General features: G+C 44.0%; 1 protein-coding gene across 1 annotated transcript in view; it reads right to left on the reverse strand.

The window, feature by feature from the left end:
* Positions 1 to 14384: 14384 nt before the first annotated feature.
* The window catches only part of ACOT12 (acyl-CoA thioesterase 12), a 60991-nt gene continuing 48029 nt past the window's right edge, over positions 14385 to 27346 (reverse strand). The window contains exons 14-15 of the mRNA XM_069751118.1: positions 23478 to 23604; positions 14385 to 16653 (exon numbers count right to left, since the gene is read on the reverse strand). Of these exons, the coding sequence (XP_069607219.1) occupies positions 16510 to 16653; positions 23478 to 23604 (271 nt within the window). The 3' untranslated portion in view covers positions 14385 to 16509. The remainder of the gene's footprint in view (positions 16654 to 23477; positions 23605 to 27346) is intronic.

Here is a 27346-nt window from a genome sequence, read left to right on the forward strand (position 1 = left end):
AAAAAAAGAGGGGAGTAAAAACCTTTTCCCTGCTCTTCTCCCGGGACTTCTACCAGAACTCGTTTTGATACCAGTTCCAATACCTCTGCTTCCAAGGCAAGCTGCTCCTCCGGGGTTTTTCTTTGGGGCGTTAACACAAAAGTCTGTCGTGGTAGATAAACAAAATCTATTTTTAGGCCATCTTTGATGACCTTCAGAGTCCAAAGACTGGGGGAGATCTTTACCCAAGCTGGGAAAAAAGATGAAAGCCTTCCCCCCACCTCTGGCCTGGCGTCATTGGGAGGGCTTCCTCACTGATGCTGAGGGACCTTTAAACATATATCCAGATCCCTTCCTGTCTCTGGAGTCCCAATTCCTTCTATCTCCCGGGGGGCGACCTCTACTAAATTTCCCCCTCCGAAAATAGGGCCTTCTAATGTCCACCGGAAAGCGAGGGAATCCCTTTTTTCTATCCCCTGCTTTCTCCAAAATATCCTCTAATTTCTGTCCAAAAAGGAAATGGCCATCACATGGTAAAGAACAAAGTCTGTTTTTCGAAGGCAAGTCGCCCGGGCATCCCTTTAACCAAAGAGCACATCTAGCCGCATTAGATAGATTCGCAGCTCTGGCTGCTAGTCTCACGGAGTCTGCCGATGAATCTGCTATAAAGGCAGCCGCTCCTTTAGCCATAGTTACATTGGTTAGGATGTCTTCTCTCGATACTTTAGGTTTTAACTGGTCTTCTGTTGTAACCAGACTATAAGGGAGCGTGCAACACAAGTTCCGGCAATTGCCGGTTTTAACTCCCCTGCAGTTGCCTCCCAGGTATGCCTTAGGAACCCGTCCACTTTTTTATCTAAAGGGTCCCTTAATACACCAGAGTCTTCTAAGGGAAGAGATGACTTTTTAGAGGACCTGGAAACTGCACCATCAATTTTTGGAACTTTATCCCATGTTTCCGAATCCTTCTCCTCAAAGGGATAATGTCTTTTAGAACCCGAGGGCAGATTACCCGATTTTTCCGGCTTCCTCCACTCTCTTTCTATAAGGGCTTTTACTTTGGAATTCACAGGGAAAGTACGCTTTCTTTTTTCTTCTAAACCCCCAAACATAATGTCCTCCAGGGACTTGGCCGCTTTTTCATCTTTAAGGCCCATTGAAGCTCTAACGGCTTTTATTAATTTATCCGTAATAATAATAATAATAATAATAATAATAATAATAATAATAATAATCCGTGTTCTCAGTCAGAAAACACGGACGGCCCCCCTCATCGCTATCTGAAGAGGAGCCGGGGGATATAGAGGAAGAGTGGAAGGGAGATAACGGTTCCTCCTGATATTCCTCGTCAGATGGAGAGACATCAGAATCTAAAATAAGTTCAGGGTTCTTACTACCCTTTCTCTTAAGTGCCGATTTAACTGATCCTTCAACTTCGGCTCTAATCATGGCTCTAAGACTAGCGGCAAAGTCAGGGGTCTCCTCCTGGATAGTCTTTTGGATACAATCCGCACAAAGACTTTTCTGCCACTGGGCTGCCAACGGAACTCTACAGAGGGCACATTCCTTGTTCTTAGACTTGTTGCTAGCCTTTCTCGGCGCCGGATTCTGAGGCTGAATAGGAGCATGGACCACATCCCTCCTAGACGGTGAGGAGTCCTGTGACCTCCGAGGGCGATTGCCACTCCTTCCACTGGAGCGGCCGCTTCCTTTAATGCGTTGGTGGTCAGGTGAATCACTTGACCTGGGCTCACGCTGCTGCTGCTGCTGTAAAGGCTGCTGCTGCTGCTCCATAGTATTCTCCATCTCTGTTGAGTTTTAACGAACTGAGCGGTGTTTCTATGCCACTTCACCCTTAAATAGGGTGATCCGCTGTGCTCACCGCCTCTTCCGGTCCCTATTATGAGCTTCTCCCCCTCCTGAATCCCGCCGGGAAGCCTGGAACGATGCCGGTGTTCAGAGCGATGGGCGCCGCCATCTTGGATCCGGCGCACAGCTCTGACGTCACGCAGGCACGCCCCTACCCAGCGTGCCTTGCGCGCAACACCAGCCGCACGCCCAGAAGTCACCGCTCACAGAGGGGGAGAGCGGCGTGGGAGACACAGAAGGGCCCCAGGACCACGAACTGTGGCTGATCCGACGCCCGCACGTGCGCCAGAGCCCGGAGGCATTTGAGCCATAATGCTCTTCTGGCTGCATTCGAAAATGAAGCTGACCTTGCCGTCAGTCTCACAGAGTCTATAGAAGCGTCTGCCAAATATGCAGCAGCACCCCTCATTACCGACACGGAATCCAATATTGTTTCCCGTGAGGTTTTGTTCCTCAATTGAGACTCTAGGTGGTCCAGCCACACCATCAATGCTCTTGCCGTGCATGTAGCGGCTATTCCTGGTTTTAAACCCCCGCTGCTTCCCAGGAGCCTTTTAAGAACACCTCGGCCTTCTTGTCCATATGGTCCTTAAGGGTCCCCATATCCTCAAAGGGTAACGCAAATTTCTTAGAGGCCTTCGCAATAACGACATTTATTTTATGTGCTTTTCCCCCAAAACACGCAGGGTCGTCGAACGGATATTTTCTTTTTGGAGCTAGGAGGACTTTGTCTGGCCTCTTCCACTCTTTTTTTATTAGGGTCTGTATTTTTTCGTTCAACGGAAATACCCAACGTTTTCTCTGCTCTAAGCCGCTGAACATAAGGTCTTCTGCCGTTTTTTTAGACCGAGTGTCTGCTAGCCCCATAGTTCTAACCGCTTTTATTAGCGCATCTGTTTCTTCTATAGGGAAACAGTTACGACCACTCTCTGATGATGTCGAGGATGATGAAGAGGACAGGGAACTATCTGAACTGTATTGGATACGGTGTTCCTCACTAGAACTGGAATCCGGGGATTTATGTCTCGATTTGTGTTTTCTTTTAAGGCTTCTTGCGTTTTTTAACGCATCTTCCACCTGGGATTTAATTAGCTCTTTAAGGCCGGATGCAAATCTTGGGGATTCTTCACTTAAAGTTCTCTCTATGCAAATCGCACAGAGTTTTTTGACCCATGTGGTAGGTAAATCTGCAGAGCAGATTGCACACACTTTGTGCTTAGTTTTCCCCGTACATTTCTTTTCCTAGGGACATAATAAAACCCTATTTAGAATATGTACTTTCACGGAGTCCACTTACCCTCCTGATATGAGGAAGGTAACGGTTCAGGTCTTGGAGATGCATCCTCAATTTGAACCGTTGTCTTCCTTCTGGATCCACTGGAGCCTCTGCTGCGTTGTGATCCAGAGCTGTGGCGCTGAGTAGGCTGTGGTTGCGGGTTTTGCTGCGGCCATTTTTTCGGTAGGGGTTGCAGAATTTCTTCTGCGGGTTGCTCTGATCCACTCATGGTGAAAATAGCTGAGCAGCAATTCCAGGCTGCTCAGCTGTTTAAATTCCCCGCCCGCAGCACCTAACTTCCGGTTTCCAGGCGCCCCTGCGCTGACCCGGAGGTGCTCCCGCCGAGCCTGCGCACTAACTTGCGGCCAGTCACGCGCGCTACTCTCTGCTGCACGCCATGCTGGCCACCGACCCCTGGGGGTTTCGGAAGTGCCGCCGCAGCCACTGCCTTTATCTCGGCTATTCCTGTCAGTGGCCGCTGCCACCATCCCCCAGTGCCACAGACCGGCGGTAATTTACCAGGTAGCCGCCGCTACCTATTACCAGTCGCCTGATGAAAGGGAAGAGGCAGACCGGCATCCTCTTCCCTGTACCTACTCAGGGCCCGCCGACCCCGAATTGTGCCCTCGGGGACAGAATCCATCTAGACCACGGCAGGGCCCCCCGCTGCTTGAACCCGGCCAGATGGTCCCAGAATCCCGAGATGCAGGTATGTTCACCTGTAGGTTCCCCGTCAGGGACAGAAAACTGAACTGAGGTGGAAGAGAGGTCCCACCTTTTTAACCTGTGGGTTTCCTGTCCCTGAGGGCGGATCCCTCTCTCTCTCCGTGGTGCCGTCATGGGGGTAAGAGAAATTACCAATACCTGGTTTAAAAGCAGTATCACTGGGCTCGATTGGCCAGCAAACTCACCTGACCTTAACCCCATATGGGCTACTGTCAAAGCAACCTGGGCATCCATAACACCTCAGCAGTACCACAGGCTGATTGCCTCAATGCCACGTCGCACTGATGCAGAAATTGATGCAAAAGGAGCCTTGACCAAGTATTGAGTGCATTTACTGAACATACATTTCAGTAGGCCAACATTTCGGATTTTAAAATAATTTTTCAAGCTGGTGTTATAAAGTAATCTAATTTACTGAGATAATGAATTTTGGGGTTTTCATTTGCTGTAAGCCATAATCATCAACATTAATAGAAATAAACACTTGAAATACATCACTGTTTGTAGTGACTTTATATACCATATTTTTTTGGACTATAAGACGCATTTTTTCATCCAAAAATGTGGAGGAAAATGGGGGGGTGCATCTTTTAGTCTGGATGTGCCTGCTCTGGCTATGGTGGGGAGGCGTGAGGGCAGCAGCAGCTAGGCAGAGGGTCACAGGAGGCAGGAGCCAGCTGCTGTGGCTAAAGCCTGTGCCCGCCGCCACGGCCCCCCATCAAAAAACATTTTAAAAAACCCCAAACATTACACTTACCTTTCTGCGCTCCTCCGCAGGAGGAGTTCCATTTATTGTGCATTCATTGTATTCAATGAATGCACAATAAAAGGAACTTTATTCTCACAAGATAATATCCTCTGAGCGCCAAGTTTATTTGATACTGATGCAGTTATCACCAGTGACATTATGCACAGGCTCTCTGTATCTAGTATACAGTGTATAGTGTAAGTGTAGTGTTAACATTGACTCACCAGTGCCGTCTAGTTGAAGATACTCATCTTCACTTTTCTTCATCCAGCACAGTCCGTCATCACTTCTTCCAGCTAGGACTCATCTCTGCAGGAAAGAAGTTATCTAGAGCAGCGCTTCAACAGCTCATTCCTCAACTTCTCCACTATGACAGATAAAGAAAAACAGTGACAGTGCTGCACTACACAGTAACATGAGTACACACAGAAAACCGTATCATCATAAAATATATCACAGCAGTAATAATATCCCTTAATTAGCCCTTACAGTAATAATGTCCCACATTCTGGTCAACTCCTGTAATAATGTCCCCCCGACCTGACCACATGTGTCCTCAGGGCTGATATATGAACCTCCATCCTAGATATATCTATATATAGATATATCCTATATATATCTATCTATCTATCTATCTATCTATGTACACATATACTAGATACCGTATATATTTGAGTATTACCTGAGATTTTCAGCCCATTTTTTGGGCTGAAAGTCCCCCTCTCGGCTTATACTCGAGTCATACCCGGGGGTCGGCAGGGGAGGGGGAGCGGGGGCTGTCTAGTTATACTTACCTGCTCCGGCGCGGTCCCTGCTTCTTCCAGCGCTGCATCTTCTTCCTGTATTGAGCGGTCACATGGTACCGCTCATTACAGTCATGAATATGCAGCTCCACCTCCCATAGAGTGTAAGTCCGCAAGGACAGGGTCCTCTACCCTCTGTACCAGTCCGTCACTGTATACCTGCTTACTGTAATCGATATCTACAGTATAACCCTGTATGTAACCCCTTTCTCATGTACAGCACCATGGAATTAATGGTGCTATATAAATTAATAATAATAATAATAATAATTCATGACTGAAAATGAGCGGTAACTGTGAGCGCTCAATACAGGAAGAAAATGCAGCGACGGGAGAAGTTGGGACTGCAGGGACCGCGCCGGGAGCAGGTAAGTATACGTGGAGGGGAGCGCTGCGCGATATTTACCTGCTCCTCGCTCCTGTGTGGCTCCGTCTCCAACGTCCTCTGGCAGGGAAGCTCAGGTCAGAGGGCGCGGTGACGTAGTCAGTGCGCGCCCTCTGCTGAGCGTCAGTGCTGGAGACGGAGCCGCATGAGGAGCAGGTAAATATTGAAAGCGCCGGCGTCCTGAGCAAGAGAGGTGAGTATGATTTTTTTTTTTTTTTTTTAAATTGCAGCAGCATTATATATTGGACAGCTTTATATGGAGCATCTATGGGGTAATAATCAACGGTGCAGTGCATTATATATGGCACAGCTTTCTATGAAGCATCTATGGGGCCATAATGAACAGTGCAGAGCATTATATATGGGGCACAGCTTTATGTGGAGCATCTATGGGGCCATAATGATCGGTGCAGAGCATTCCATATGGCACAGCTTTATGTGGAGCATCTATGGGGCCATAATGAACGGTGCAGAGCATTATATATGGCACAGTTTTATATGGAGCATCTATGGGGCAATAATGAACGGTGCAGAGCATTCTATATGGCACAGCTTCATTATTGCCCCATAGATGCTCCATATAATCGGTGCAGAGCATTCTATATGGCACAGTTTTATATGGAGCATCTATGGGGCCATAATGAATGGGGCAGAGCATTCTATATGGCACAGCTGTATATGGGGCCATAATGAACGGTGCAGAGCATTATATGGGGCACAGCTTTATATGGAGCATCTATGGGGCAATAATGAACGGTATGGAGCATCTATTTTTATTTTTGAAATTCACCGGTAGCTGCTGCATTTCCTACCCTAGGCTTATACTCGAGTCAATAAGTTTTCCCAGTTTTTTGTGCCAAAATTAGGGGAGTCGGCTTATACTCGAGTGTGTATATATATATATATATATATATATATATATATATATATATATATATATATCTATATATATATCTATATATATATATATCTATCTATCCTAGGGAGGAAATACTGTGCCAACACTGATCAGGAGGCCATAGAGGACGAAACCCACTTCCTGCTACACTGCACACTGCCTTGCACCCTCTCAATCCTGCTTCCAAACATCTCTTCCTAACAGTTGATGTTGCTACCTCAATATTGCACTTTTCTTGCCATTCTCGCAGAAGCTGAGGAGAGGTGAGCTTTCGATTGGCAAGGGATGTTCTTATCAGTACTCTATCCTCCCTTTTAGTTGACTTTCTGGGCCGACCAGATCTGGGCCTGTCCTGGGTGATTCCAAGCTGCTTATGTTTCTGCAAAATTCTTACGACTGTACTCTGATTACAGCCGACCTTCCTTGCGATCTGGGGGCCAGTATAACCCTCTTCATGTAGCACCACAACTCGCACACGATCCTCCGCTGGCAAAAATCTGAAGGCTCCCATCATAAAACTCTACAGTATGATTCACTAGATAGACCAACAGATAAAACAAAAACAAAGCTGCAGATGTGATGCAATGTAATGCAATGTGATTGGCTGCCATATCCCGGTTATGATGGTCACAAGAACCTCATCTGTGATTGGCTAATTTTGGATCTGAAGCTGTACAATGTTTAGTTCTGCTTTCAATTCCCATATTGTTGCAATAATTTCAGGCAAAACTGCTTCAAAAGCTAAAAAATATTACAGGGAAAGAATGCAAAATTGTATTCTGAACAAAACGATATATAATATGTCATATTAGCATCGAAAATATTCGACAGAAAACGTTTAAAACTTGAAAAATCAATCAATATATCCTATGCAGGACTTTTGAACACCACTGTATATATATCCTAGAGATAGATAGATATATATATATATATATATATATATATATATATATATATATATACATATACATATATACATACACACACATACATATATATACATATATATACATATATATACATATATATACATATATATACATATATATACATATATATATATATATATATATATATATACTAGATTGTGGCCCGATTCTAACGCATCGGGTATTCTAGAATATGCATGTCCCCGTAGTATATGTACAATGATGATTCCAGAATTCGCGGAAGACTGTGCCCGTCGCTGATTGGTCGAGGCAACCTTTATGACATCATCGTCACCATGGCAACCATTATGACATCTACGTCGATACTGTGCCCGTCGCTGAATCAGAAACGTGGGATTTCTACATCCTTTATGACATCATCGTCGCTGTGCCGGTCGCTGATTGGTCGAGGCCTGGCGGCCTCGACCAATCAGAGACGTGGGATTTCCAGGACAGACAGACAGACAGAAAGACGGAAAATCCCTTATACAATTATAGATTATATATATATATATATATATATATATATATATAGATAGATAGATAGAGATATATAGCTATATAGATATAGATAGATAGATAGATAGATAGATAGATAGATAGATATACAGAAAGAGAGAGAGACCGTCTTACCCAGGAGGCCTGGCACCCACCGGTGAGCATTGTGCTGTTACCACTTTTTATATCTATTTTTGTCCGGAAATACGTGCACAATATTTATTAAAGACATTGCTGAATAAGCTACAAGTATTTACTCTAAAGCCATTTTTGTTGTCCCATGGAGAAGAGAGCCATGGAGCATGGAGTGTTTAAATATACATCTGAGGATGAAGAACGTATCCTTGGTGGACTTGACGGAGAGGCAATTTTTCTAAAGACACCATCTACACTTGAACTTAAACGCAAATATGAAAGTGATGTCAAACGTATGATTAATCTACAACTGCATATGATGACCTTGGGCCAATACTATAAGGAAGGTAAAATTCCTAGGGGCTTGAGGTCGAACATACGCCCGAATTTATTCCAAGGTAATCACGCATATTGTGCACGCTTTGTCATGATATCTAATAAATATGCCATGGACACTATTCTATTGAATATAGAGTTTTTACAAGAAGAAATTAAGAAATTACAACAAAATATAGAAGGATTTGAATGCAAAATTAAATCACTAATAACAGTGGAAGAATGGAATATTTTTAAAGAAAAGGTTGACAAAGAAAGTGTTAAATTGCGTAATGAACTAGAAGAAATCAAAAGGAAAAAGTGGAATAGAGATGTGGAGGACTATGAAGCAGGACATATTTATACATGGCAGAGAGAAAGCAATAAACCTGTGTGGAAGAAAAAAGGTGGCGATAGGAGGAATGAATATAATAATAATTATGACAGATGTGTTACCAATGATGATTTTTCTTATAGAACAGGAGAATATAACAGAAGGACTACTAAACGCAAGAGGAGAGGAGGCAAGCGGCACCACCGTAAACAAAAGGAAACTAGAGAAAAACAGATCGCAGCCTCAGAGACAGGTAGCCAACAAGAAACGGGAACAAACATCGTAATCAACATCTCTGGAAAGGTATTAACTCCGGCACAAGTTTCAATTCTAAGTAGAGGACTATCCTTTTCCCCGTGTTCACATACTAACTGGTTTAATCTACAAATGGACTTGGAGAGATTTTTTAGAACAATAAAATTGAAAGAGTGGTTTCATGATAAGGATATAATAAGCCAAGAAGGAAATAGTGAATTTAATAGTAGATCCATTGAGCTCAGAAAACCTAGTGAGTTCATACCACCTGTAAATTCCGCAGTCATTAATGCCTTTGAAAAAGTGGTAATAAGGGAGATAGAGGAATTGAGGAATGGGGCCATAAAAAAATTCAAACATCCTAATATTACAAGGGAGGAATCTAAGGCGCTGCAGGAGCTTGTCCATGATGGCGACATCATCATTAAACCCGCGGATAAGGGGGGTGCTGTCGTCATCATGGACAGGCATAAGTACATTGCAGAGATCGATAATCAACTAAAGGATGAAAAAGTTTATCAAAAATTGGAAAGTGACCCCAAATTTAACATTATGGGGGAGATCAAAAAATGTTTGCAGGAAGCAGTAAATAAGAAGATAATAGATCAAGAACTTATGGATTACCTGAGTATAGATTTCCCAAAGACGCCAGTTCTATATACGACCCCAAAAATCCACAAATCCTTGATAGACCCCCCTGGACGACCCATAGTGTCAGGGGTGGACTCAGTGTTTAGTAGGATGGGAACATTCCTAGACAAAATCCTGAACCCAATTGCTAAAAATAGTAAGTCTTATATCCAAGATACAACGGATTTCTAAAATAAATTGGAAGCTATAAAACTAGAGGGGGAGGTGATTTTGGCATCATTTGATGTTATCTCACTTTATACATCAATTGAACATGATTCTGGGCTTAGAGCGGTTGAAAAAAAGTTGAATACAATTGAAGTGTCTATGGAAGGCAAAGGATTTCTATTAAAATTACTGGAAATAATTTTGAGACGGAGGTACTTCCTTTTCGGTGACATATTTTATTCACAACAACGCGGAACAGCAATGGGGGCCAGTATGGCCCCCGCTTATGCTAATTTAGTAATGAGTGTCCTGGAGGGGGATCTCGTCTATGTGTCCCACCACTTCCGGCATGTGCTGGTGTGGTGGCGATACATAGACGACATCTTCCTCCTGTGGACAGGGACAGAGAAAGAATTGGAGGCTTTTCATGAATACCTGAATGAGATAGATGAAACCATCAAATTCACATTAATCTCTTCAAGATCCAGTATACAATTCCTGGATGTTTTGGTAAGACAGGGGAAGGGAGAATTGACAACAACCCTATTTGTCAAACAAACAGACAAAAACAATCTTCTAACATTTGACAGCCAACATCCCCGCAGTATGGTGAGGTCAATACCCCTCAGCCAAATGCTGAGGATACGCAGGATAGCGAAAGAGGAAAAAGAGGTAGAGGGAGTTGTAGATAGTTTGGTAAAAAAAATTCATGGAGAGAGGATACCCGAAGGAACTATTAAATAGGGTGAAGAATAGGACCCTTAAAAAGAATAGAATGGAGTTACTCAAGAAAAACACAGAAAAGAAAATAATGAGGAGAATACCATGTGTAATGACGTATGCTGAGGAGAGTGGACCCATAGCGGAGGTGATTAGAAAACATTGGGGTATGTTGGGTAAATGCCTACCAAATATTAAGGAATTTGGGGAACCCCCACTCTTTTCATACCGTCGAAGCAAAAATATCAGAGATCAGGTGGTAAAATCGGATATTGGTCCTCTAAAAAATTCTGGCCAAACCACAATAACAGGTACTAAACAAAAAGGTTGCTTTCCATGCCTATCGTGTGTGAATTGCACATACATGATGAAGGGGTCTACTTTTGAACACCCCATAACAAGTAAACAATATAGAATTCGAGAATATCTAACATGTAAATCCGATTATGTCATATATTTGTTGGAATGCCCTTGCAAATTGTGGTATATTGGGGAAACAACGTGCGAGTTTAAAACTCGCATGAACAATCATCGCCACTCAATAAGGAAAAAACGACTAGATCTTCCAGTCTCGAAACACTTTACAGAATTTAAACATACGGAAAAAGATCTTAAATTTAGAATAATAGACAGAGTCCCTGCCCAAAGGAGAGGGGGGATAGAATGTGCCTGTTAAAAAAATTGGAACTTCGAAGGATTTACGAGTTGGATACACTAAAGCCGAAAGGCTTAAATGTAGATTTTAAAATTTATCCCTATATGCAATAATCCTAGGGGGATGTGTAACTTCGAATCGGATGTATATTCACTCCTGTTATAAATTTGGAGTATGCGGAATGAAAAAGTATGCTCTAATTTTAATGAATGTTATGTTTGTATTTTTTTTAGATATATCTCCACTCCCAGCAAATGATGGATGTCCCTTGGCCTGTTAGATTGGAGTTCAATGTGGAGGACATATTTGATAAACAAAATTTATGGACACCCAATTTTCTAAAAAAAAATTTTGTTATTTATTTCTCTATATATTTTTCTGTATGGAAGTGTTAAACTTCTTTAAATTCAACCTGATGTCGGGCTGCTGGCCAGTTGAGATTATCCGTATGATGATAAATAAATATGTAATTAGCATCAATATCTGTCTTAGAAGATTTCTTTAATAACCCTGTTCACTAGTACTTAAAAGGAGTTTTTTCTTCTATGGTTAGGTACTGGGCACTATATTGACAAGCTTATATGGGTCCTTCTACGGAGATGTTGTGATCTGAAAAGGTCATGGGTCAATGTGGAGGTCCATCAGCAGCGGGAGACAACCTGTATAAGGTGTCGTCCGGCTAGCTGGAAGTGGATATAATAGATAAGCCCAATTGGTACCTAAAGGGTTAAAGAGAATGTGATATATGCAGAGGATACACGCGCAATATAAGAAGAGTTAATAGTGATTCCTCTTTGCTGTAGTATATGCGGCTGCCACAACTAAGATGGTGGTGTGAAGTGGATAGAGCGCTTGTGCGCAGGCGCAAGTAGGAGGTAACAGTAGCTGGATTCTCACTGGCCGGCGATCTAACACAGGGGTATGTGACGTCATGACATGCGCAGTAGGATGAAGGGAACGCCGAAATCAACAATTATTCAGTCCTCCATGTGGCTTCATCTATCCGGCGGGGTAAGCGACATGTATCATTATAAATATGCGATATGAATCATAACAGATAGAAGATTATGGAGAACTTAAGCCAAGTACATAAAAGTGGCAATAGTGAAGGGAATGTGGAGATCAGTATACCTAGTATAGCACTTTAGCACTATGCACCTTACATGATAAAGATACACAAGAGCGGTTATTAATGGAAAAAGATGACATAAGCTTAATAGATTCACTGTAAACATGAATATGGCTAATGAATATGTAAAAAATTGTGGGCTATATGTATAAAAGAACACAATTTGTTACCACCCACTGCTTGAGAAAGGCTCAGTGTGAGCCGAAACGTCGCACAGAGATGTGGGTCTGAATAAACTTCACAGTTTTTCACCTTTTCAAAAATTGGAGTGCTGCCTTCTTTTCTTTTTTGGTATATATATATATATATATATATATATATATATATATATATAGATAGATATAGATAGATAGATAGATAGATAGATAGATAGATAGATAGATAGATAGATAGATAGATAGATAGATAGATAGAGAGAGAGATATAGATAGATATATAGAGAAAGAGAGAGATTTATTTATTCTTCTTACCTGGCTGTGGTCCAGCAGCGTCTTCCTTATTAATTTGAGGCACTGGTGAATGGCAGTGACATCATATGCTGGCAACGTGCGTGCCGACATCAGCCGCCAGCCTCCAACTGGAGGTGGCTTCTTGCAGGGCAAAAGATTTTAACTGAACGTGTGTCCTCAGACATTCAGTTACTGTATCAGCCGAATCCTAGGGCCAGGTCAGCAGAAGCAAAAAGAAGGGACCAGGATCAGGCCCCCCTCTTTGCTTCTGCTCACTGGGCCCCATACGCCAAGGACAGTAATGCCCTGATGGCGGCCATAGACATAAGGGTACATCAAGACAATAGAGTAAGACCAAGGTTATAGTCAGAGGCCAAGTCCAGGTCAGTAACCTGAAGTCAGAAAGTGTCAAAAGCAGAAAGGATAATCCATACAAATAGTCACAACAAATGCTACATCCAGCAATAAGATCAGAGAAGCAGACAATGCCAAGCACATACACCAAACAATGCGAAGCTACAGCTGCAACAGCTACAACATCCCCACAGTCCCTATCCCTATTGCCTTCATACACTTGCTTTGGCAAAACTGATATGTAGTTGGTCCTGCCAATAAAGCTTTGAATCTTGACTGCTCACAGGTAGCAAATCATTAAGTATGGGAGGGAGGCTTGACCAAGATTGAGCAGCAAGGCTGTCAAAGTGCTGACAGCCCAGCACACCCCAACACCAGATTGGATGACTGGCTGGTCACTCACAATACTGACAGTCCTGCACACTCCAGATCCCATACGGCAGCTGAGCAGTCACTCAGCGTCCCCCTAAGCCACAGTGATGAAACCGCAAGGTTCTAGGTTTTTCATGGATTCAACATGCGCAGTTTATAGTCTATAGGATCAACCTTTTCATAAGCATGATTTTTTTTGCAAATTATTGGGACTCCAAAACAGATGTCAGATGCCCAGATGTGTATAAGTCCTAAACCTTACATGGAGCCATAATCAGGTTAGAACACTACCTTCTACCATAATTACAGCAGATGTAGGGATTACTGGGCTCTGGAGCCTAATGGTGTTGAGGGCCCGTCAGAGATTTTGAATTGGGACTGACAAATTTCAGATTGTGCCAGTGCCTTTTAAGTTCCTGCATTTAGGAAAGCAATTGCCACTTTGGTTCATCCAGATCTGCTGGTGGTGACTGGGTCCAGAAGCATTGTATGAGATTTTTTCCATTTCCTTTGGTGTCAGATGGACTCTTAAAATAATTTAAAAAAAATACTTAATTTGACACGTTGAGAAAGGATCTGAGGATTGTGGCTGAATTCTGACTTTTCTGCATGACCTCAGGGATCTTCCTTAGACTAAAGTTGCAAACCTCACTCAGAATTTTGTCTCTGTAGTTCCATATTGCAGTGCACCAAGTGCAGTGTTCTTGGTATTTGGCGCCATCTAGTGTACCAAAGAAGCTATAAAGACAACAGCAGATTTCTAGCAAGATCATTTTAATTTCATATTCTATTCATATTTTTACAACGACAAGTCTATTTAGAGCATCCGTGGGTGTGATCATGATTGTAGTGTCCCAAGATCTACATTGACTACTGTAAGCAGCAAAATGTTCTCAAATATACAGCAGTCAATTCCAGACAAATTTCGCGCTCGTCAGAATAATGTAAACCTCAAATTGATCTCTACTTATGTTACATTGTTGCAGTTATCTGACACTATTGTACCTATAAAAATCATAAATATCAGTCACTATTAAATTTAAATTAGACACATTTACAAGGGTTAGATAATTACAGTACAAATCTTAAATAATTCTAATATTTATAAGCCATATTATACAGTAGGTTGGTTTCCATTTTTAGTAAGTAGAGTGTCCTGGATCTTTAAAGGGATTACTCAGGATTATGAAAAAAAGTGGTTGCTTTAAGACTTTACATGTTCTTCTCTACTTATTAACATGACAAGTGCAGCGCATGATGCTGGTTGTGCAGCGCTCTGATGGGCAACGCATGGTGCTGGTTGTGCAGCGCTCTGATGGGCAGCACATGGTGCTGCTTGTGCAGCACTCTGATGGGCAACGCATGGTGCTGGTTGTGCAGCGCTCTGATGGGCAGCACATGGTGCTGCTTGTGCAGCACTCTGATGGGCAACACATGGTGCTGGTTGTGCAGTGCTCTGATGGGCAGCACATGGTGATGGTTGTGCAGCGCTCTGATGGGCAGCACATGGTGATGGTTGTGCAGCGCTCTGATGGGCAACGCATGGTGCTGGTTGTGCAGCGCTCTGATGGGCAGCGCATGGTGCTGGTTGTGCAGCGCTCTGATGGGCAGCGCATGGTGCTGGTTGTGCAGCGCTCTGATGGGCAGCGCATGGTGATGGTTGTGCAGCGCTCTGATGGGCAGCACATGGTGCTGGTTGTGCAGTGCTCTGATGGGCAGCACATGGTGCTGGTTGTGCAGTGCTCTGATGGGCAGCGCATGGTGCTGGTTGTGCAGTGCTCTGATGGGCAGCACATGGTGCTGGTTGTGCAGTGCTCTGATGGGCAGCGCATGGTGCTGGTTGTGCAGCGCTCTGATGGGCAGCACATGGTGCTGGTTGTGCAGCACTCTGATGGGCAGCGCATGGTGCTGGTTATGCAGTGCTCTGATGGGCAGCACATGGTGCTGGTTGTGCAGCGCTCTGATGGGCAGCCCATGGTGCTGGTTGTGCAGCGCTCTGATGGGCAGCGCATGGTGCTGGTTGTGCAGCGCTCTGATGGGCAGCGCATGGTGCTGGTTGTGCAGCGCTCTGATGGGCAGCCCATGGTGCTGGTTGTGCAGCGCTCTGATGGGCAGCGCATGGTGCTGGTTGTGCAGCGCTCTGATGGGCAGCGCATGGTGATGGTTGTGCAGCATTTGAACAAGTGAGCTATGCAGAATAACGGCTAGTATTGAGGCAGAGATCATGTCGCGCTCTGTGCAGGTGTAATACACATCCGAGGAGTGTCTGCCGATATGCAGCTTACTAAACATCACCGTGACTTTTTGCTGCATTATTAGAAATTGATGTCTGACTTTCCTATTGTTATTGGCCAAACGGCGGCTGCAAAACAATAGGCAATCAATTACATTTCTAGAGATGCAGCCGAAAAGCCGCTGCGACATTTAGGAAGACTTTTCAGCAAACACATCTCATTCGTGTGCAACACGCTCCAAGCACCATGTGCGACCCCAGAGTAAGATTTTCTGTAGTGATACATATCAGTTATAACAGATTGCATACGTCACCATGCATTCCTTGGGACTGCAGGCGCAGCTGAATAGCTACCATTAGTAGCAGTACAAAGTCTGTGTGTAGCCCTAGGTGCTGCCCAAATCAGGAGCAGCATTAATCAGAGCCTGGATGGAGAGAGAGAAATATACCAGGCTCCAATCGTGTACTCAGGGTCGGATTTATACTGTCCGTGGTTTTGGCAGCAGGAATCAGGGGACCGGTTGCAGTTGAGGTTGTCTTTTTTTATGCTTTTCTTTTAAGTGAATTTTGTGATAATTTAGAAGAATTTCAAATATAAGATAACTGGACATTTTCTTTTTTCAAATTCTTAAAAATGTACCATAGGAATTTACAATAAAGTTGTGCAGACCTTGGCGGTCTCTAAAAAATTGATGCAAGAAGATGAAGTCTCTTGTAGAGAGTTAGACCAGCCAGTGAGGTTCTCTTCGATGTACGGCATAACGCCGGATGTCAGCTGGTTCACGTAGGTCACCTGAGAAATTAAATGATATCATTAATATTGGAAATGCGATTCTAAATCATCATGTTAAATAGCTACATTATTTTCTCTCTTGGGGACAGATTGGCCCCGCTGCTAGCCATACACGACAGATGGCTGCCATATTAGCGTCCTCCCCTCTGTAGCCCCTACAGACCATTGCTCAGCCAAGGTCATGTATTTTTAATTGGTAGAGAAGGGAGTCCTGGTCAGACAAGGGTTGCTAATTAGTGATGAGCGAGTATACTCGTTGCTCGGGTTTTCCAGAGCACGCTCGGGTGGTCTCCGAGCAGGGCCGTATTTGCCACTAGGCACTTGAGGGCACGTGCCTAGGGCGGGGCGATGCGGGGGGGGGGGGGGGGCGGCACCTGAGCAGGTGTGTGTGTGTTTTTTTTTTTTATGAAGTCCGGTCCGGCCAGGGTCACCTTAAACACCCCCCTCCCCTCCCGCTCGCCCGCCGCTGCCTCCATGGCTTGCCCCCTTGAAGACATCATGGTACGGTATGATTGATTCATACTCACCTCACCTGCAGCTCCAGCGATGCCTGGTCTGCTCTCAGTGACTGCACACCCTCGCCTCGTCCTGTGTGAGCGGTCACATGGTACCGTTCATTAAGTTTCATGAATATGCATGCATATTCATGAACTTAATGTGCGGTACCACCTGACCGCGGCGCCGGCGCTCACACAGGACGAGGGTGCTGCCCCGCCGCTGGGAGTCGGGACAGAGGTGGAGCCGGGATTCCGTTCTACGCGGTGTGAGGTGAGTATGATGATGACAGCCAGGGAGGACGGGGGAGCCGGGGAGGATGAAGCAGGACCGTGGATGGGGGGCGGCGGGGCAGCCGATGAGCCACGCATTGGGGGGGGATTGTTTGATGACGAGTCTGAGCCGCACCCACGCATACAGAGGAAGGGGGAGATGAGCCACGCATGGGGGGGGTGGAGGGTGGAGATGAGCCACGCATGGGGGGGAGATGAGCCACGCATGGGGGGGAGATGAGCCAGCCACCCCCATGCATACAGGGAGGGAGGGGGGATGAGCCACGCATACAGCCAGGGCGGGGGAGGGGGAGATGAGCCACGCATACAGCCAGGGCGGGGGAGGGGGAGATGAGCCACGCATACAGCCAGGGAGGGGGAGATGAGCCACGCATACAGCCAGGGAGGGGGAGATGAGCCACGCATACAGCCAGGGAGGGGGAGATGAGCCACGCATAGGGGGGGATGGGAGATGAGCCAGCCACCCATGCATACAGGGAGGGAGGGGGAGATGAGCCACACATAGGGGGGGATGGGAGATGAGCCAGCCACCCATGCATACAGGGAGGGAGGGGGAGATGAGCCACGCATAGGGGGGGGATGGGAGATGAGCCTCAGCCACCCATGCATACAGGGGGGGATGGGAGATGAGCCTGAGCCACCCACACCCATGCATACAGGGAGGGGGAGATGAGCCACGCATACAGGATGGGAGGAATGGGGGGTGAGCCATTATACAGTATGCATGGAGCATCATATGTGGCCATTATACAGTATGGAGCATCATAGGTGGCCCTTATAAAGTATGGAGCATCATGTGCGGTCATTATACAGTATGGAGCATCATATGTGGCCATTATACAGTATGGAGCATCATAGGTGGCCCTTATAAAGTATGGAGCATCATGTGCGGTCATTATACAGTATGGAGCATCATAGGTGGCCCTTATAAAGTATGGAGCATCATATGTGGCCATTATACAGTATGGAGCATCATAGGTGGCCCTTATAAAGTATGGAGCATCATGTGCGGTCATTATACAGTATGGAGCATCATGTGCGGTCATTATACAGTATGGAGCATCATAAGTGGCCCTTATAAAGTATGGAGCATCATATGTGGCCATTATACAGTATGGAGCATCATAGGTGGCCCTTATAAAGTATGGAGCATCATAAGTGGCCCTTATAAAGTATGGAGCATCATATGTGGCCATTATACAGTATGGAGCATCATAGGTGGCCCTTATAAAGTATGGAGCATCATGTGCGGTCATTATACAGTATGGAGCATCATAGGTGGCCCTTATAAAGTATGGAGCATCATATGTGGCCATTATACAGTATGGAGCATCATAGGTGGCCCTTATAAAGTATGGAGCATCATGTGCGGTCATTATACAGTATGGAGCATCATGTGCGGTCATTATACAGTATGGAGCATCATAAGTGGCCCTTATAAAGTATGGAGCATCATATGTGGCCATTATACAGTATGGAGCATCATAGGTGGCCCTTATAAAGTATGGAGCATCATATGTGGCCATTATACAGTATGGAGCATCATAGGTGGCCCTTATAAAGTATGGAGCATCATATGTGGCCATTATACAGTATGGAGCATCATAGGTGGCCCTTGTAAAGTATGGAGCATCATGTGCGGTCATTATACAGTATGGAGCATCATAGGTGGCCCTTATAAAGTATGGAGCATCATGTGTGGCCATTATACAGTATTGAACATCATGTGTGGCCATTATACAGTATGGAGCATCATGTGTGGCCATTATACAGTATTGAAGATCATGTGGGGTCATTATACAGTATTGAGCATCATGTGGGGTCATTATACAGTATGGAGCATCATATGTGGCCATTATACAGTATGGAGCATCATAGGTGGCCCTTATAAAGTATAGAGCATCATGTGCGGTCATTATACAGTATGGAGCATCATATGTGGCCATTATACAGTATGGAGCATCATAGGTGGCCATTATACAGTATTGAACATCATGTGTGGTCATTGTACAGTATGGAGCATCATGTGTGGCCATTATACAGTATTGAGCATCATGTGGGGTCATTATACAGTATGGAGCATCATGTGTGGCCATTATACAGTATTGAAGATCATGTGGGGTCATTATACAGTATTGAGCATCATGTGGGGTCATTATACAGTATGGAGCATCATGTGTGGCCATTATACAGTATGGAGCATCATGTGTGGCCATTATACAGTATGGAGCATCATGTGGGGTCATTATACAGTATGGAGCACTGTATGGCCATATTTTTTTTTGGTTATAATTATTGTATATGAAACAGTGTGATCAGCAGTGCTAAATGGGTGTGGTTGGGACTTGGATATGAATATGGGTGTGACTAGTTGTGAAATGGGTGTGGTCAGAGGCGTGGCCTAAAATTTTTATATGTGGCCATTATACAGTATGGAGCATCATAGGTGGCCCTTGTAAAGTATGGAGCATCATGTGCGGTCATTATACAGTATGGAGCATCATAGGTGGCCCTTATAAAGTATGGAGCATCATGTGTGGCCATTATACAGTATTGAACATCATGTGTGGCCATTATACAGTATTGAACATCATGTGTGGCCATTATACAGTATGGAGCATCATGTGTGGCCATTATACAGTATTGAAGATCATGTGGGGTCATTATACAGTATTGAGCATCATGTGGGGTCATTATACAGTATGGAGCATCATATGTGGCCATTATACAGTATGGAGCATCATAGGTGGCCCTTATAAAGTATGGAGCATCATGTGCGGTCATTATACAGTATGGAGCATCATATGTGGCCATTATACAGTATGGAGCATCATAGGTGGCCATTATACAGTATTGAACATCATGTGTGGTCATTGTACAGTATGGAGCATCATGTGTGGCCATTATACAGTATTGAGCATCATGTGGGGTCATTATACAGTATGGAGCATCATGTGTGGCCATTATACAGTATTGAAGATCATGTGGGGTCATTATACAGTATTGAGCATCATGTGGGGTCATTATACAGTATGGAGCATCATGTGTGGCCATTATACAGTATGGAGCATCATGTGTGGCCATTATACAGTATGGAGCATCATGTGGGGTCATTATACAGTATGGAGCACTGTATGGCCATATTTTTTTTGGTTATAATTATTGTATATGAAACAGTGTGATCAGCAGTGCTAAATGGGTGTGGTTGGGACTTGGATATGAATATGGGTGTGACTAGTTGTGAAATGGGTGTGGTCAGAGGCGTGGCCTAAAATTTTCCGCGGCGCACTATGTGCGCCGCAACCTTTACAACCTCTTTCCCTTCAAAAGTTGGGAGGTATGGTACCGCATTTGCCAGATCACAGCAAGTACCGCAAATCCCATAGGGAATGAATGAGGCCGAACACAGTGGTGCCGTAAGGGTACGTTCAGACTAGCGTTGTGCTAGTGTGCGTCGGCGACGCACACATCATGCGCCCCTATGTTTAACATGGGGGACGCATGCGTTTTTGCTTGTTGCGTTTTGCGACAAATGCGTCTTTTTTGCCGCAAGCGTCGGACCAAGAAAACGCAACAAGTTGCATTTTTCTTGCGTCCGATTTCCGGCAAAAAACGACGCACGCGTCGCAAAACGCAGCGTTTTTGCGTGCGTTTTGCCACGTTTTTCGGTGCGTTGTGCGTCGCGTCGCCGACGCAGCGGCGCACAACGCTAGTCTGAACGTAGCCTAAGTGATCCGTTACACAGCAGATGCAAAAAACTGCCGATCTGCTGCAAAAGGCGATTTTCACAACAGCAATTCTTACCAAAGTTACTGCCGATAGTGTCATACTCACCAATGGGGGAGGCAGCGCTAAAAGTGCCTAGGGCAGCAGAAACTCAATACGGCCCTGTCTCCGAGTATTTGTGACTGCTCGGAGATTTAGTTTTTGTTGACGCAGCTGCATGATTTATGGCTGCTAGCCAGCCTGAGTACATGTGGGGGTTTACTGGTTGCTAGGGAATCCCCACATGTATTCAAGCTGTCTAGTAGCCGCAAATCATGCAGCTGAGGCGACAAAAACTAAATCTCCGAGCACTAACAAATACTTGGAGACCACCCGAGCGTGCTCGGGAAAACCCGAGCCATGAGTACACTCGCTCATCACTATTGCTAATCCACTTTTTTGGGGGCAAAACTTATTTTAGAAACCACGCCCCCGCCTCAAACTTTTTTTTTTTTTTTATATAAACTACATTAATTTATACACTCACTCAAAATTAAGCAAAAGAAACCAAAATTCCAGTCCACCGTACCCTGCTGTCCTATGTAACACCACAGAGATCAGTGATGACAGATAATATAGTTATGTGAGGCGTTACATAGGACTGCAGGCCACGTCTGTGAAACCAGATAACAGTAGATCTTGCATAGGACTGCAGGTACCACCACAAATAATGCGGTGATAATGGGGTACTACTTTGTTCGCGTCAGTGACAGGCCTGCGATTCGGTATAGGTTACGATAGCACATTTTGCGCTGCCAGTAAACCTGCTCCGGCGTCAGCAAGTTATCACAACGAAGGAAGGCTTCAGCCACACATTCAGCAGTTGATGGCACAGGAAGATTTCAGCCATGCACATTCAGCTTTGCAAAGTCTTCCGACATTGCGATAACCAGTGCCAACTAAAACTGATGTGGCGCCATCGCATCTTCAGAGAAAGAACACAATGGCCTGATCATTTAATACAGTTCTACTTTGTCTAGTTTTTGAGGTTTTTCATCTTAGCTTTCAAAAAGAAAAAAAAAAGAAAACAGCGCAAATTAAAAGAATAAAGTATATTTTATGCGTTTTTCCTTTTTTATTTTTGTCACTGTGGGCAGGGTGTTGTATTTTCAGATGTTTTGGGCTGGTTCATCAATTGTGACTTTTGAAAGACTTCTTGTGATATCACTTTTATTTTTTAGCATTTACTGACTTTTTAGCTTTTTATGTACGGTACTTTTTTTTTTACACCGAACTTGTCAAAATTGTTTGCATCATTCATAAAGTCAAAATTAGTCTTTAACCTGGTTTCCAATTTATTAGCATAAAAAGTCACACGTTCCACTAAAATGTCACAAGATTTGCTCAAATTTCAGACATACATTAAAATAATCACCACCATCATCACCGCACTCAAGTCACAATTGATAAATAAAACGAAAACATACGGAAACCCTTAAAGAGCCCATCGGTGAGGAGCGCAGTAGCAGCACATGGACGATTCAAGAAGAGAGCGAAGAATTCACGGCTCGGAGCAGAATGGAGAAAAATATCTGCTGTGTGAGTGGACAGTGAGTAGAAAGCGCGCTTAGCAGGGATTGAGTCAGAATAAAGACTCCTAATTTTCCGTCACCTTTATAGGTTTATGCTGCACATCAGCTTCTTTAGTGCATGTGCAGTGCAAACTGCCCAAAAATAAAAACTTTTGCCCAACGCTGAGCCGGCTGTCAGTCAGTCTCAGGGCGTGGTTTCAGCTGCCACTAACTATGCACAGAGCGTTGACTGAAGCTGCGTGGCCCAATCCTACAACTGAAAGCACAAGGCTGCCGGGAGGAATAAAGTTAATTTCCTCCCGGCAGTGGGGCTCTCACTGCCGGCAGCTTCAGAATACTATTATCCTGCAGAATAACCCCATATCTCCAGGTTCAAAGCATTTTTTATATAACAGGCTCTCTTTAAAGGACTTGGAGAGGTACTAAAAGGTCTCTGTCTTATTGTCAGGGACCCTTCACACAAATTCTGCTGGCATCTCCAATATTTAGCTGTAATCGGGCAGTAAGTGTGACTTCTCTGCAGCACCACCGTTGCGAAATAACACATTACACACATAAATCCTTGTGCTGCCCATAGACCTGCTCCAGAACAAGAAACTGATAAGGATCTAGAATGGAAGACCCCCACAAGCACCTCACAATCTCCTACATTAATATTTCGAAGTGAATTAATCTTTTAAAAGTGGGAAGATGGTAGAATAAAATTATCAAATTGACATTAGATTGTGATGTCCATTACCTGGCATTCATCATTGTTCTGCTGGTGGATGAGGAACCCTGCACACTGCACCTCACTTCTCAGGCACTGGACTGAGGGCGGGCAACTTCCCAATGTCACCGATCGCATGGCAACCACATAAGGATCTCTGAAAGACAGGCAATCACAATGATAAACATGGCTACTATTATCTATGGGTGAAAACGGGACTACTAATCTGGTTTCATAATTTTTCACAATTTGCAAGAATTTAGCCCGTATACACATTAGCTGGCTGTGGTCCAAATTTTGCTCAGCCGACCTCTACCTCCCCTGTTTCGCCTATACTTCTTTCGGCCGACCACTTTTGTGCTCTCTATGAGGGCCCCTGGTAACTGCATATATTGGCACCAAAGGATGGTCCAGTGTAATTCCTAAATTCCTAGACCTAAATCCCATTGAGAAACTGTGGCAAGAAGTGAAAATTGCTGTTCACAGACACTCTATCCAATCTCCGTGAGCTACGGCTAGTTTGCAAAGAAGAATGGGCAAAAATGTCAGCCTCTGCAAAGCTAGTAGAGACTTACCCCCAAAGACCAGTACTTCGCTAAAGGTGGTCCTACAAAAGTATTGATTAAGGGGCCTGAATACTATATAGTATTGGCATATCACAAAATCCCAATTAAATACATTTAATATTGTGGTGTGGATGTAACATGAAAAACTGCAGAAACGTTCACGGGCATGAATACTTTTTCAAGGCACTGTATGTCCATTGGATTAATTTGTGCCCCCCAAGTAAATGATAACCTTAGAGAAGTGACCCAGCGGATTTCCTGCTGTGTATTTGCTTGTAGAAAATCTGTGTTTTACAATGCTGGCATAGAGCCAGACTGCAAAACTATCGAGTGTGTAAATCACCAAGAGCCGAGTGGTGGGTTTGAGGCAAAATGTAAATTTATGCTGCGGCTGTCAGTGCAAATGTCGTTCCTTGTATTGCAGAGGGCGATATGTTCAGCTCCTCAGCACCTTCGTCACACAGAACTCTGCAGCAGTAGCGACTTCTAATATCACTGTGGGAGGTTCACAAGAAATACTTGTGCGGACATAGCCCAAGAAGTCTGTTTGGTAGGTGGTGCTTTTACGTTATTTAGATATTAAACTTCGGATAGGTCATCAATGTCTGATCATTACATAGTAACATAGTAACATAGTAACATAGTTAGTAAGGCCGAAAAAAGACATTTGTCCATCCAGTTCAGCCTATATTCCATCATAATAAATACCCAGATCTACGTCCTTCTACAGAACCTAATAATTGTATGATACAATATTGTTCTGCTCCAGGAAGACATCCAGGCCTCTCTTGAACCCCTCGACTGAGTTCGTCATCACCACCTCCTCAGGCAAGCAATTCCAGATTCTCACTGCCCTAACAGTAAAGAATCCTCTTCTATGTTGGTGGAAAAACCTTCTCTCCTCCAGACGCAAAGAATGCCCCCTTGTGCCCGTCACCTTACTTGGTATAAACAGATCCTCAGCGAGATATTTGTATTGTCCCCTTATATACTTATACATGGTTATTAGATCGCCCCTCAGTCGTCTTTTTTCTAGACTAAATAATCCTAATTTCGCTAATCTATCTGGGTATTGTAGTTCTCCCATCCCCTTTATTAATTTTGTTGCCCTCCTTTGTACTCTCTCTAGTTCCATTATATCCTTCCTGAGCACCGGTGCCCAAAACTGGACACAGTACTCCATGTGCGGTCTAACTAGGGATTTGTACAGAGGCAGTATAATGCTCTCATCATGTGTATCCAGACCTCTTTTAATGCACCCCATGATCCTGTTTGCCTTGGCAGCTGCTGCCTGGCACTGGCTGCTCCAGGTAAGTTTATCATTAACTAGGATCCCCAAGTCCTTCTCCCTGTCAGATTTACCCAGTGGTTTCCCGTTCAGTGTGTAATGGTGATATTGATTCCCTCTTCCCATGTGTATAACCTTACATTTATCATTGTTAAACCTCATCTGCCACCTTTCAGCCCAAGTTTCCAACTTATCCAGATCCATCTGTAGCAGAATACTATCTTCTCTTGTATTAACTGCTTTACATAGTTTTGTATCATCTGCAAATATCGATATTTTACTGTGTAAACCTTCTACCAGATCATTAATGAATATGTTGAAGAGAACAGGTCCCAATACTGACCCCTGCGGTACCCCACTGGTCACAGCGACCCAGTTAGAGACTATACCATTTATAACCACCCTCTGCTTTCTATCACTAAGCCAGTTACTAACCCATTTACACACATTTTCCCCCAGACCAAGCATTCTCATTTTGTGTACCAACCTCTTGTGCGGCACGGTATCAAACGCTTTGGAAAAATCGAGATATACCACGTCCAATGACTCACCGTGGTCCAGTCTATAGCTTACCTCTTCATAAAAACTGATTAGATTGGTTTGACAGGAGCGATTTCTCATAAACCCATGCTGATATGGAGTTAAACAGTTATTCTCATTGAGATAATCCAGAATAACATCCCTCAGAAACCCTTCAAATATTTTACCAACAATAGAGGTTAGACTTACTGGCCTATAATTTCCAGGTTCACTTTTAGAGCCCTTTTTGAATATTGGCACCACATTTGCTATGCGCCAGTCCTGCGGAACAGACCCTGTCGCTATAGAGTCACTAAAAATAAGAAATAATGGTTTATCTATTACATTACTTAGTTCTCTTAGTACTCGTGGGTGTATGCCATCCGGACCCGGAGATTTATCTATTTTAATCTTATTTAGCCGGTTTCGCACCTCTTCTTGGGTTAGATTGGTGACCCTTAATATAGGGTTTTCATTGTTTCTTGGGATTTCACCTAGCATTTCATTTTCCACCGTGAATACCGTGGAGAAGAAGGTGTTTAATATGTTAGCTTTTTCCTCGTCATCTACAACCATTCTTTCCTCACTATTTTTTAAGGGGCCTACATTTTCAGTTTTTATTCTTTTACTATTGATATAGTTGAAGAACAGTTTGGGATTAGTTTTACTCTCCTTAGCAATGTGCTTCTCTGTTTCCTTTTTGGCAGCTTTAATTAGTTTTTTAGATAAAGTATTTTTCTCCCTATAGTTTTTTAGAGCTTCAATGGTGCCATCCTGCTTTAGTAGTGCAAATGCTTTCTTTTTACTGTTAATTGCCTGTCTTACTTCTTTGTTTAGCCACATTGGGTTTTTCCTATTTCTAGTCCTTTTATTCCCACAAGGTATAAACCGCTTACACTGCCTATTTAGGATGTTCTTAAACATTTCCCATTTATTATCTGTATTCTTATTTCTGAGGATATTGTCCCAGTCTACCAGATTAAGGGCATCTCTAAGCTGTTCAAACTTTGCCTTCCTAAAGTTCAATGTTTTTGTGACTCCCTGACAAGTCCCCCTAGTGAAAGGGTACTACACATTGAGGGTACTACACCCAGCACCCGCTGTTAATGGTGCTGGCAGGGGCCGGAACTGCTCAGTAAAGGAGATGCCCAGCAGAGCTCCATCAACTGTATAGTTGCCCATCTGCCCCCTCAGTATGGGGCAGATGTGCAGAATCGGCAGCAGAAACTATTCCATTCCCCCACAGACACACACACTGATCAGATGGGCCAATGTTGATGTCCCAGACAACCCCTTTAAGTCATTATACTCTTCCCTTTAAACTGGTAAAGGATGGACCAGCACGATTAGGTAGAGTGACTATACATTAAGAAATCTTTTAATATGGAGGGTGGGGTTCAAAAAAGTGAAAACTTTTTGGATTATTACTGGTAAGAGCTCAGAGTAGCTTTCAATTTAAGAGGGCGTGTGTGTTCTATGGGTTTGCAGGGAAATCAATTTTTATTATGAGGCCAATATAATAAGTA

The sequence above is a fragment of the Ranitomeya imitator genome, chromosome 1, assembly GCF_032444005.1.
Source record: "Ranitomeya imitator isolate aRanImi1 chromosome 1, aRanImi1.pri, whole genome shotgun sequence".
Lineage (NCBI taxonomy): Eukaryota > Metazoa > Chordata > Amphibia > Anura > Dendrobatidae > Ranitomeya > Ranitomeya imitator.